At 37.8% G+C, this 14,350-nt stretch overlaps 1 protein-coding gene across 9 annotated transcripts in view; it reads left to right on the top strand.

The window, feature by feature from the left end:
• The window catches only part of NLGN4X (neuroligin 4 X-linked), a 192,275-nt gene that overhangs the window by 163,122 nt on the left and 14,803 nt on the right, over nt 1-14,350 (top strand). For all 9 annotated transcript variants that reach the window (XM_029998984.2, XM_041119514.1, XM_041119516.1 and 6 more), the window contains one exon: nt 13,666-13,851. In XM_029998984.2, coding sequence (XP_029854844.1) covers nt 13,666-13,851 — 186 coding nt within the window. The remainder of the gene's footprint in view (nt 1-13,665; nt 13,852-14,350) is intronic.

Below are 14,350 nucleotides of genomic sequence, written 5' to 3'. Positions count from 1 at the left end.
ATTAGCTTCTCAGAACAACTGTTTGTTAAGATTAAAATAATGCAAAATTCCTGCTCATTTACGTTCTGATGATTTTAAAATCCACCGCACTCCACATCATGAAAAGCTCAACTCTTACAGGAGCCTAAACATAGTATTATTTATGATGCAAAATAAATGGTTTTGAATTTTGTTTCACTTACTAGTAGAAATTTTTTGGAAATTAAAATCATAATGGAAGTAGAGAAATCGTGCAAGTGCTTTATTTGGGCAGAGTCAGTTTAGCTTTTCTCTCAGTACCATATGTGCTTGTTTTTTGTGCTTATCAACAACGAGCATTTTGCTTCACCAGTGTTCAAAGTATGTTTTTGGAGGCGATGTCTAGAATTGATCCATAACCAACTGATGGCTCCCACACAGGGCACTGATGAGTGTCCAGGCTTCAATCCAGCTGAGTATTACCGACACAAGATCTCTTCCCTGAAAGAAGAAGGGTCAACTTGGATGCTTTTTTCATCATAGATTAGGTGGCACTGATGCAGTGGCTTCTGGCTTTCAGATGCTGCAGAGTGAATAACAGCTGGTGTGTTGGGCCAGGTACAGTTAATGTATTCCAGTTCTGTGCCTGTAAGCATGCTCTTCTTCTGTAAGCGTAAGAAAGGAAGCAGCAGCAGCCACAAATAACTGAACTGAAGTTTGTGGACATACAGTGAGGTGCTCTGTTTGTGACCAATGACTTTCTCTCAAGTTAATGGTTAAAAAGAACTCGCTCTTTAAGTGTATATATTTCCTATTGTTATAGATGGCAATACAGTTGTTCCCCCTTAAAACCCTAAACTCTGGAACACGACATTATGAAAAAAAAACATTTCTAACTGGAAAATGAGGAGTTTGTTCTTTTCGTCTGCTTAGTTACATAGTTATTTCCATTCTAACTAAAAAAGGATAACTTTAATTTTAATAGGCTTTTAATTCTGAAGCTAGTATTCTGTATTCCAGATGCATGATATTTTGCTTTTAATATTTCTAGCTTAAAAAAAAAGAAAAAAAACACAGTTGATTTTCAGTTTTATAGTCTAAGCTGTCTAAATGTTATGTACTGTTTGCTAGTTTAGGGGGATGGAGTTTATACCTGAGAACAGGAAGCAACACAACCCAATAAAGTAACTCAGAATGTCTGCTTCTTGCAACAGAGAATAGTGCTTAAGAGGATAAGACAGTTGTCCATGGAGCAGAAGACAAGTGAGACCATTGCTAATGATCACTTGTTAACCACTGCCCTCTTCAAAGTGGTCAGTCCTCATAAGAAGTCTGCCATTTGAAATCACACAGCCTTTTATAATAGATTAATGATGTCTGGCTACCTAGTAGGAAAATAATTTTTATTAGATGGTGCATTCTCTTCCTTGCATTGTCCTACTTTTTGCATTTAAAAGTGCTTACCTCTTCAAGTAGTCCATTCAAAATAAACAAATATTTTCTTTTTTTTTTTTCTTTATGATGTTTCTTATGTGCTATATTAGTTGTTCAATATGTGGTACTCCACTGCTTTCTGATATTTTGCTGCATTCATTCTTCCAACTATGCATGCAGTCTTAACCTCGAAATGAGACACACAAGAAAAATGTGAACAGAGGCACAAAAATTCAGCTTCCTTTGAGGGACATGCATTGCAGCTTGGGGACGAGATCATGACTCACCTGTTTTCCTCTTTTCCTGATTTCCTATCAGACCAGCTCACTAGAAGTCACAATTTGTGCAAGCTACCTGCATGTCACTGAGACATTTCTGAGGCTTTTTTGATCACTGAAGATTTTTCTTAGATCATCTGTTCTGCACATTCCAAGGAGGATGAATGGTGCTGATCTGTAAATGCCTAGGACAGTGTTACTGGTGTTACAGACCCAGCTGCAAGAGGCCATAATTAATCTCAAACTGGAGTGAGCCTTGCCACAGTTTTTTTGTTCTTTATGACTCTTCTCCCACTATAGGGCCAATGCAGAGGATGAGCATTAACCTACTTCCATTTCTTTGCAATCCATTCAACCCTTACACTTAGCTCATCTCCCTTGCAAGAAGCTCTGTGAGCTGGATGTTACCTGTAGGGTATCTGTTGCACCAGATTCCATCTGTCTTGACTTCACTGAATTCCCGGAATCAAGATCGCTCTGCTGTGTTTATTAGATAACGTAACAGTGCTGTTCTATTTATTCAGTTATTTAGTTTATTTTTTTACAGAAACATACAATTCCAAGTGTCTTTCCATTGGAGGTAGTGGGCATGTATCTAATTCATGTTTCAGGTCAAAAAAGTTGAGTCAAAAGGATCGTAAGCAATGGGAATAATGCACTCCAATTGGCATGCTAATGGCCCTTATCCAATGTGTACAAAATGCTAATTCTATGCAAAACCTCATTTTCTAATAATTTAATTCACTGAAGACAAAGTGATTAGTTTTGGTGCTGCTGGTTGCCATCCAGTTCTTACATAAGACAGCAAAGAGCAGTATTCTTACTGGAGAAGAGGTGGCTATGGCATAAGAAAAGTAAAACGGGAAGTCAGAAGATGTATGTCAGTGCTGGTGATGACTTCCTAAACTGCCAACAGGATTCACTGAAAGGCCACTTGGAGTGACTTGTAATTTGGGTGAATACTAAACTGAATATTTGGCTTAAGAGGACATCTGCCTTTTTTCAGAGGTAATAGTACCATTATACTAACAGCCTATTGACCAGTAGAGAAATTTATGTTTTGGTGAGCTTCTTTACAGTTCAATGGAAACTTATGGCTTTACAGTGCAATTGTATTTCTCTTAAAAATAACATTATATAAAACCACCAAAAACTGTTGGGTAACTTTGTTTTAAATACTAAGCAAAAAAATAACCCACAGAAGTTCTTAACGTTGTGAGTCCTTATCATTTTCACAGCAACTTGCAAGCACTTGGTTTTTGACACCAGTATATTAATGCAATAATATTGTCTGCTTGGTCATTTGGTGTTTTTCCTAGCAAGAAAATATTATGCCTAATCTTCAATGACCCTTTTATTCAAAAGATTCCAATCTTTTGAAGCTGATAATTAAAGATAAAAATCCACGTGTTGTTTTTACAGCTGGTTGCCATTTATGTCATGCAGGTTAACTTTCTTGTCATTTGTAGGGGTAAACCTAATGTCTTTGCTTGTATTTAAAATATGTAACTTTTTTCTGTGTCCTATTAGGTTTTCTCTATTATGGATGACCAGCTAAAGATGTTGTCTCTTCATCATAATATTGATCATTTAGTTGAAAAAATCAAAAGTATATTGATTTCGTCTTAGTTTCATCTAGGTTTCATCTATATTTTAGAATAATAATAATAAAAATTATTTCCAGCTTTCATAGACCCACAGCACACCTCTTCTTGATGAAATAGGCACTTCTAAAAAGCGGAAATTGTGCCATAGCTGTGGAATAATGTACTGGGTCTGGCTGGATTGGAGTAAAATTTCTTCAGAGCAGCCCATATGGTGCTGTGTTTAGGTTTTATGGCTAAATCGGTGTTGATAACGCACCAATGTTTTGGCCGTTGCTGAACAGTGCTTGCACAGGGCCAAGGCTTTTTATTTTTCCCACTCTACCCCAGAGCCAGTAGGCTGGAGGTGGGCAAGAATTTGGGAGGGTAAGCGAGAGTCAGGATGGCTGACCCAGATTGGCCAAGGGGCTATCCCATGCCATGTAGCATCATGCTCAGAGGACGTAACATCAGCGGAAGACGTGGGTGGGTTTGGCTTCCAAGTAGCTGTTGTTCAGAGACTGGCTAAGCATCGGTCTGCCTGTGGGAGGTGGCGAGTGAGGTCCTTTCTTTTTCTTTCACCTGTTATCCCGTATCTCAACCCACCAGTTTTCTTGTGTTTGTTCTTTGCGTTTTCTCCTCGTGTATTTCTGGTGGGGCGGGTGACTGCATTGCAGCTTTCTGGGTGCTTGGCTGCTGGCCAGGGTCAGCGTACCACAAAAACGTAGTGGCTCAGTCAGTTGTTTTTCTATACTCATAGTGCATTTCTCCTGTCAAATGCCTTTGAATTTGACCATCTAGATGAGTGGTATCAGAGAATATTTTCAAAGCATAGGCTGATTGAGTACACCAGCTATTTGTCAGTCTCTTCTCCAACACACACAATTGTTGGATTTTTTTCCACTTTTTTTTTTTTTCCTGGCGATGACCTTAGAGCAATTGATTGATTTTAGCTTGTTTTGTTTTGGTTTTAATCAGGCTGTTTATAATGCATTCAACAGCAATCTTTTTATTGGACCTGCTGTTTTATTGATTGCATTTTGTGTAATGGCAGGTTTAACCTGTGAATATTTGGATAAATAGTAAGTAAGAAGACAATAGATCAATGAATGTGTTTTGCAGTGTTTGTTGCTGTCATCTTTCTTCACTATTTAAAAAAACATCTACATTCATAACGATTGACAAAAGCTTCTTCAGTGACACTTCATATAGAGTTATGTGCTACTCATCATGAGTAATGATGATAGAATTGAATGTTGAGAATGTCTTCAGCCTCTAATGTGTTAGATAACATTCATTGGCCTAACCTCATTGCACAATGGTTTCAGAGCATTTTACAATGGACAAGGCAAATTTAAAAGCACTTAAGGTGTCATGTACAAATTTCAGTTGGATTCATTAAAACTATTTCATTGTAGAAATACCATAATGGCTTAATTGAAGGAAACTTGTTGACCTCCCTAGTGCTCTGATAAATTTATGCTCTCTAAGAAGCTTTTCACTGTTTAGAAATGTGTATGAAAAGAGGTTTTGAATCTTGTTAAAATGTATCCTATTGTCTTTTCTCATTCTTTTCCCCCTAAGTGTTCTTATAAACATATGCTATCCAGGACATTTTCAAAAGGCTTTTATGTATTTAAGATTAGGTATTCTCCTGAATTGTAAAGAACACACTTTATATTTCAGTACTGAAGCAATATAGAAACAAATAATAATATTCTCACTTCACCCTCTCTCTGACCTATTCTTTTGTACTTTTGTGATAATGAGATGTTCTTTCTAGACAAGCAGATTCAGGTTTTGTCTTCACAATAGAAGTAATCTGAAATAATGCATCAAGGTAGAATCATAAGAGACTGTTTTCTTGCGTAAGCCTGAGTTAGAAAATTGGATTAAAGGCATCACTACCCTTTATATTTTAAGGGAATCTATTAACACATATGATGAAAATGGTAAGCTGAGTTGTCTTCACTACATTTTTCTCTTCACTTACCATATCTTGAGTTAAAATTTAAATGAGTGTTATCTGGAGCTGGATAGGGTAAGTAGCCACAGCAGGCAGAAATTTCTTTCTGTGACCACTACTTTAGAATAGCAAGCCATACTACTGCTTGAGGAGCTGAATATTAAAAAATTTGCTTTGACAGTAACACCTGCAAATTTCAAACCATTTTGCAGCTGAAAGAAAAGCATTATTGTTGTGTTTTCAGGATGAAGAAGTATCTGTGTAACGTTATTTCTGCACAGACCCTTACATGGCCACTCCAGTCGTCGCATTTGTCTTAGTTACTAGATAGCTGTAATACTCTCTCTGTGCAGAGCGAGTCTGTGCAGCAGTGATGCTTACTCAGCTTTGCGTGGGCCATTCATGTGGCAGGAAAAATTCAGCAATGTTTTTCTTTCTGCTAAACATGTGCCAAGGACACCATCACTCCATCTTGCATCCCACCATCTTTGCAGTAAACAGTACCGTTAAAGTTATGCATAGAGTCAGACCAAAAAGGAATATATAGTTATATTGATTCCAACCAAAACTTCACCTAGCCAAGCATCCAGTCTCCAAACACTGTGGGGGATGTTTGGAGACGGTTAGGGAAGGGTAAGCATAGGACAAACTTATATGATAATTCCCTTTAATACTCCTCTATCCTCCAACTATTTATATCTCAGGGACTTCCTGAACCAACTGTGGTCTTTATGTACTCAGTAATCCCCAATGGATTTCATTGCACATTTGAATACTTTAACATTTGAGTTCAGCAGGTACACTTTTACAGTGGTAAATGTGGTATGTACAGACAAAAGCTATTAGAAAATATGAAGACTCTGCTGTATGCTTCCTATTTGCTCTTTGCTTTAAAAAGGCCCTACTTTGGCATTTCACAAATGAAAATAAAAAAGACGTGATTATGCTTCAAAGCATAGTCTCTTGTATCTTATTTATATTGCTTATGTCATATTTCTGATCAGATGCTGTACAAATTTTGCCTGACAAACAAATTGCAGCAGGCTATACAGGTCTGGGCAGCAGTCGTGAAGAGGCATAAAGACAAAAGAAATGTGAAGCCAGACAATACAGCAGAAGCTTAAAAAGGAGGAGCCAAATAGATCAACATGCACTAGCTTGTTGGTTTTGTACAGATTCCCCAATGATTAATTTCTCATGATATCTTGGCTATTCAATGTGTCTTACTAAGTTTGGCATTAGTTTTTACGTAAGGGCTATGTCTCAGAAATTAAATATTTTGGTTTTAAGAAAACCTGTGAAGGGCAAAAGAGGAAGCAAAAGTACTTAATTTGCAGTGAAGAGTGTACCTCATCTCAAGATGCACTTTTAAAATTGTAGTATCTACTAAAATGTATGCTAGAATGAGGTTTAATCTTTTATTACTTATATTTTCCCCTTTAAATGGGGGGAAAAAAATTAAATGTAACTGGTTAACTTTCTGCTTTGTGGTTTTATATAAATCTCAAAGTCAGTGCAATTTACCAGTACTAAATTGTGTTTGTAACTTCTGATACTGTTTTGAACCAGTAAGAAAATACTGGCTTTCACACACCAGATCAACCTTGTCTGTTTCAACTGGGAGATTTTATACTATCATCTACTGCAGTATAAACTTTTAGAACAAAAAAAAACCTGTCCTAAGAGTTACTAGAGTAGTGAAAAATACTCTTCCTTGAGAAAAGGAAATATTTTTTATTTGTTTGTTTGTTACTATTGAAAAAAACTTACTGAAGTACCCCACCTGCAAAAAATCACAACATGGGAATCTTTTGCATTTTTAGTTTTCCTAACTTCCCCTTAAGGTTCCAATAACATAATCTATTACAGCCTGGCATGGACTACAGAGAATGATGTTTGCACCCATGTGACTCTACATATCAAATGGCAAATTTTAAGATTAGAATTAAATGAGCATACAGCAGCTCATATTTAAACTGAGAAAGTAAAAGAAATGAAGTAAATATTTTTAAAAAAATATAACGTAGTACAAGTGGTTTTGATCATTGTTACCACTGTTCCACTCTTCACCTAGAGCAGGCAACTTACTTCCATCACACATGTCTTTGTTACACAAGCTTTCCTTTACACATGGTGTTGATACAGGAGTTCAGATGTTGTTGCTAACCAACGTGGAAGGGATAAGTAAGGAAGCAGTAGAAAAAAATCTGAAGGCAGAAGTGTAGCTCAGTGTCTAGTCTCCTGCTTCCACTGCTTTGGGAGCAAACAAACAGAAAAAAAGAAAGAAAGGAGACAGGGGGGAGAGGAGAGAGGAAAAGAGAGAGAAAAGGAGAGGAAAGAAAGAATAGGAAAAGAAAAGAAAGGCACAAAGCAATGGAGGAACACTCACAGTTGAAATCTAGGCTTTCAGCCAGCCATCAAATTGATTTGATACGGATTAGGCCCAGGGGCCAAAATATGAAGATAAAGAATGGGCTTTTCCTGCAGTGATGTAATACTGGGTATTACTGTGTGTGAAATGGCAAAGGAAAGTTGTCACAGTATTTTATTTTTTGAATAATTTAAAAAGAATGAGAAATCAGTATATAGGAGTAAAATAAATGCAAATTGCTACAAGATTGCAGTTATCTTGGTGATTGTATTTATCTCTAAGGCTGAAGCCACAGTTCTCAGGTCATAATTTACTGTATTTAACTTAATGGTGTTGGGGGTTTTTTTAATTTGTCTTTATTTTTTCCTAAGTGTATGTATTTTAATTATTTTTTCTGTTCTTTTTAAAGTGAATTTAGTATTCATGCCAATAGCTAAGTTAGTGATTCCTGAAAGATAGAACCTCCCTTTTTCTGCACAGCTACTTCAGAGCAAAAAAGAGCAATGAAACACATCCTCAAATGGAAACAAATTCCTCTTCGCTTTCTACTGGTTAAATACAGGAAAACTGGAGTGAAGTTAGGGGAGTCATTCAGTTTTTTCATCTCAATAGCAGACAGAGCAGAGTCTGCCCTTTTGCCAGTCTTATCTGTCCTGAGCAACAGTGCCACAAGTGCCTAGAAATGACTTTATTCTCTAGATAGGGACTGATTTCACCTAAACTTGCCAAAAAGGTAGGTGTCAGGTCTAAGCTGGTCATCTACATTTGTCTATTTTCTACAGAGAAAGAAAATTACTTTGATGGAAATTCAACTAATCCAAAGCTAGATGTCTAAAAAACTGAAGCTACTTTTGGAGGGGTTTTTTGTCTCTCCAGAGTAGTTTTCAGGTTAGTACCAAAAAACGTTAGACAAGACACAGTTTTTAGATGGCTAAAGTTAACAGTGATCCATACATGCTTCCATATGTCCTCTGATCTGGAGCTCTACGTGACACAAAGATGTCAATTATGATTGATGTTGCTTCTTGACAAACTCATGCTATTCTCCTCAAACTATCTATTCAGTGCCCATAAATCACTGCATAACTTTCAGTTGAAAGTACCTTTGTCTAAGTATTAGCATAGATTATATTTCAGTATCGTATTTAGTATAACTGAAACGCTTTATAGTTGTTAAGCAGCGTACTGAGTTATTCGGATATCTGGACAAGGTCCACAGCTGAAATGTGGCTGCACCTGAGCCTGCTCCTTGCAAATTGAAATTCCGTGGTTGGAAGAATATAATTTTGATCCTGAGCATGTCCACACTAGCATTTTAATTCAGATCAAGAGTGCATTTCCACAGAAAACCTCAGTATTGTCACCGCCTCCTTGCACATTGTTTCACATTGCAGAGGGGTTCTGTAAAGTACAGCCTGGACCCTTCCAGGTAAACCTCAGCTGGAAGATGTGCTTCCACCTTATGCACGATGTCCGCCAGTGCTCATTCACGCAGCCCATGGCACTGGGCAAGAGTTAGGCTGTAGTAAAAAACAGCATGTGAAATGGGTACAGTGTGGACTTGAGGTCCAGCTGTTCTGTTCTAGACTCACTCTTGCGGGTCTGCACGGCATGCTAACGTGGGGATTGCCTTCAGCCACAAGACAAGGCTGGAGCTGGACAGAAGTAAGCTGTCTGGGTGGATTTTGTAGATATTGGCCCCTGCTATTTGTCACTGTGGGTCCCCACATAAGTTTTTAGTAGTAAAGGGGAAATACCACCACTGGTTTGTTGGGGTTTGTTTAGTCTCTCAGTAAGATTTCTGTGGCATAGTGGGAAAACAAACTCTAAAGATAGACCTAGGGATTTCCTCTTGAGTAAGTGGGCTCTAAAGGAGCTCTGTGTGTAGCTTTGTGTCTCCAGTACATTATCAAAACAGTGGAACTGACAGCAGGTAGCTTACGAGTCCATTCATTTTTAAAGCCTGTGGAAAAGGACAATTCCCAGTAATTTCCATTTGTAGACTTCTTCCTCCTTGACTGTAGCTGATCTAGTAGGTTAAAACTAAAGCATTCATCTAGAATGCTTCCCTTAATAGAATCGGGGAAAATAAATAAAACTGTTATTTCAGAAACCTCAATTTAAAGAAGTACTACTTTTCTCTACATGAAAGAATGTAGAAAAAATGAGGTGCAAGATTAATTACAAGTAATACAGCAAAACAAATTAAGAATGCTTTATGTTTCCTCTTATAAAACTATGCATTTTTATTTATTTTTAAAGAACATACTGTCATAGGGAAAAGCTGCTCAATTCATGTGTTTTAAATCAAATCAGTATTAAAGCAGTTTATTAATTTATTAATTACATATAACTAGCCAGCAGTCAGTGAGCTATACTTTCAGGATCAATATCAGCAATACAAAAGATAAACTACAACACTACCCACTTAAGAAAGTTTAGTAAACAGTTGCAAAGTTCTAAACACCCTTCTATAACTAATCCCCCAAAGATCTAATCACATACACAAACGCACAGAGCTAGGTGTGCACCAGACCACCCCCAGGCTGCGTGGGTCGCCAGCAGCCCCATCGGGGGGAGTGGAAGTTCTCCCATTTTCTGTGTGGGACATACGGTTGTTCCAGCATCAGGTGAGCTCCTGCCGCTCCCAACCACCCACTGACCCACATCGGGAAATAAAACACCCCACAAGGCCCCACACACGCCAAGAGGATCCCTGTGTACGAGCCCACATGGACAGCCCCTGGCTGGGTGCAGGCACCCCACAGGAGGGTGCTCCGTCCAGGCTGGAGGGAGTTTGCGATGTCAGTGGCCACTTCTCGCAATGTCAAACCATGTCCAGCTGCTGCCCTCTTCCCACCTCCCTCTCTCTACTTTTACAAATTGTCATGCGTCTTCTGCCCTTCTTTTCAAGCTGACCTTTGCTTCTGAAGACTCTGATTCCCTGGTTACTACTGAGTCCAGCTGGCGGTTATCTTTTTGTCTAGCACAATAAGTTTGGAGCAAATATCCCCTAAGACAATTTGGGGTATTTCACTCAACACAGATGGGATGCACTCACATTCCTCTTTTTCAGCTATTGCTGTCCATGGCATTTTGCAGTGGGAGAGCCATGTGGTCAACCTTCCAAATCATTCTTTAAGGGAAGGCAGATTTGTGAAGTCAAGAACTGAATATTACTGTTAATGCATTTCTGTATAATTATGTGGAAAAAAAACCCCACAAACCTCTTTGTTTTCCATATTCAACTGTTGCCATTCCTTCTTCTGTTGCATTAGGCTAGTGAGAACTTCCAGGTTCTACCAAAACCCCAACCTAAGAATTTTCAGGTTACAGAATGCCCTTCAAATCGCGCCAAACCATAAAATGGGAAATACTCTTAACTGCACTTAGGAACACAGGTAAAAGGCACAGAGTACAAATCTCTATCTCTGAAAAAAAGCTGCATTCCTCTTTGTTCAGGATTTTAGAGTAATACATGAAGATACTGTTTTGAAATCTTCACAGTGGCCATAGAAAAAAAAAAAAATCTCTTAGTGTTGTGTATTTCTGGACAAATAGTTACCCTTGCCTGAATTTCTTGAAATGGCTTTGAACAAATATTTTGATCTGGTATTCAGAGCATGAAAGAAAATATATTCTCATCAAGAAAAGACAGACTTATGAATTCAGTTTGTGTCACGTAGGGCTGACACTTTGCCATGATGATTAGTTTTTAAATTAAGAAAATTTGTTCTTGCAATTAATGAGAATCAGCAGAGAACTGTGGAAACAAAAAATCTTCATTTGTCTAACATCAGATATTCATTGACTGCAGTTTTACTCAGTCACCTTTTAGTACATTTGGAAAGAATTCAAAATCACAAAGATCAACCAGCTTTAGCTTGATGCTGCTAGAAGAGCTAAAACATGTTTAGGCTCTGAATATTAATTACCATGCTGCTTTAAAGGTTACAACAGTCACTTTCTCCCAGGGAGGTCATAGTTCTGATTGAATAAAGGCTTAATTATAGAATATTGTAGAATATTGCAGTGAGCTGCAGCAACAAAGCCAGCAAGTGGGTTATTCTTTCTTTGACAGTCCTAAAAAGATAATAAAGGCATGTGAAAAAGAGAAAAACACACATCTCTTAAAAAAATTGAGGCAATTATGTATTAATAGTGTGTTTGTTTCTTCCCCATTGATACAGAAGAGAAAAAAAGATGTTACTGCTATTCTAACTACTGTGCTTGCCATTATTAGAGACATTTTTATGAGAAAGCTGTATCAAATGCTATTTAGCAATAAGGATATGATTCGTATTACTGCAACTGAAGCAACTGTTTTGTGAAAAATACAAGGACTCATCAGACACTTGCTGTCATTAAATACCTCTTAATAATTACTAATTAAACATGAAAAAGATTCTTTGAGGTGCAAGATAATACATTCCATTCAGTCATGCATAACCTTGCATGCAGAAATTTATGCCATCATAACGTAAGCCATATAGCGTTCCATATTTAGTTTAGTCCTTCCGTGATCTTGCTTTTAAACCTCGAGGCTGGATTTTGCATCTCATTGTAGGAATTTTACCACAGAAAACAGTACGGTGAAAGTCTGACAGGTGTGAATGTCCAACACATCTGATTTCTTCTTCTTTTCTCTTGCCTTTCCTTCTTTTCCGCTTCCTCCATGTTGTGAATCCTTTCCACCTTGGGAATTTTCATTCTTCCTATCACTGAAAAAATAACTACAGCCAGTGCAAAGAGATCTGTTCCCCTCTGCTAAAGCAGGTAAAATGTACTGCAAGGCCTTTTTTTCGCTAGGGACCTCGGGCTTCCCTTGCAGTCCTTCCTAGGAACATGAAGGTCTTGTCACACCAGGCTAAGGTGGCTCAAGATTACAGACTGACTCATCTCAAACTGCTCCAGGACTGCAGATCTCCTGAGTCCTGGGGCCCTCTTCTGGCAAGTTTGTCTGAACTGATAATTAGCTTGGAAACACCAGCCAAGCGATTGCCTTGTTTTGTCTTGATAAGCAGCTGTCAGCGGTGCCTAAATCAGTAATGTCCATCTGAAAACTTCCATATGCTGTAAGGTATTTCTAATAGACTTCTGACTTCCATTTGTCTGACAGCGAAAGGTCTGTGGGAGTTAAAAAGAGGAGTGTTGAGTACATGGCTCGATGTGGTAATTTGGATGTAGCACAAGGTCTTAACTGTGAATGATAGGCAGCGCGGATAACTGCAATGTTTCACCTTAGCTGGTTTCAGAAAAACAAAATTAATCTCAGTCCTAGTCTTTCGGTCATTTTGTTCTCAGTTGCAAGACAAGCAGCAAATGTGTCATGCTTTGTTTCTAAAATCTGATAACCACAGTACAGGAACAAAAAATAGCAGCGCAGCTTTCCCTGCAATTTCCAAGGAAAGAGACAAAACCTGATTTGTTCAGATAAAATCTCCCTACCAAAGGCTGAATTGCCGAGGATTTACCTGCTATCTTCCTAATAAATATCCTCTGTGAAATTGGAGTGTAATTTTTTTCCTAGGCTTTTTCCTGTTCCTTTTACTATTTTCTTCATCCTTCTTTTTCTATTTCTGAGTATGTCTATCCATATCACAAGTACAATAATTTAAAAAGCTGTGTACTTCAGGACAATTTTTGTCCATGGCAAGAAGCATTTAAATTAATGTGTTGGGGAGCCTTGTTCTCAGTGGAAGACTGGATATCTCACTTCTTCATTGCACAAAAATGATTTCCTAGGTTTTTGTACCTTACTCACATACAGTTATCAAATGTTTAAAATCTTCAGTCTGTATTGTTGCATTGATATAGAATTATTTCAAAAAGGAAATAATCATTTTTCACAAACGTGACCTCTGCAGTAGGGAAAAACAAACCAAAGCCAAACAGCATACAGAATGAGTTCCACTGCCTGCACTGGAGACATTTAACTAGGACTGTGACCTTTAAAAAAAGAAGAAAAAAATAACCCAGCAGATGAAAAGATGGGAAGATGTATTGTGAATATGTGGATACCCTGTAGCTAACTCTGTATCTGGTGAACTAAAATTATCTTTTTTTGCCTTATAGGTTTTTTAAGTACTGGGGACCAAGCTGCAAAAGGCAATTATGGATTGCTTGACCAAATCCAAGCTTTACGTTGGATTGAAGAAAATATTGGATCTTTCGGAGGAGACCCAAAAAGAGTTACTATTTTTGGATCTGGGGCAGGAGCTTCCTGTGTCAGTCTCCTGACACTCTCTCACTATTCAGAAGGTAACAATCTTCTGAGCAAAGCACTTTTTTTTAGACATTATAGTGTAACGATAATGGCCATATCAAGTAGGCTGAATTAGAATTACATGAGGTCTATAATTTTTGTAAAATACCTACTAGCTAGTGTTCTGGGTTTGTATTAGTCAAAATAAATATTTTTATATGAAGAATTAAATGCTATTATAGCAGAAATTTCATGCAACAAATGCCATAGGCAATATAATTTTGCTAGCTGTATCAACAGTCACCACTGGCTCTTCTATCAAAGAGTTTGCTGTAATTAAAATAGAGAAGGGCAATGACCTTCATTTTTTACAAACTCTTGTCTGCACTTCCAACATGTATTTAGGTACTTTCCTTGCTTAATAATAACATAACTCAACCTTATTAAAAAATGTATTTAACTCCCCTAAGTACTGTGTGATCCCACACAGAGTTCTTAAGATTTTGGTAAGTGTTTGAGCTGTGGGATTTCTACCCTCAACACCTCACCCCCCAC

The sequence above is a fragment of the Aquila chrysaetos genome, chromosome 23 (genome assembly GCF_900496995.4).
Source record: "Aquila chrysaetos chrysaetos chromosome 23, bAquChr1.4, whole genome shotgun sequence".
Classification (NCBI taxonomy): Eukaryota; Metazoa; Chordata; class Aves; order Accipitriformes; family Accipitridae; genus Aquila; species Aquila chrysaetos.
This window is presented reverse-complemented; position numbering and strand designations above follow the sequence as displayed.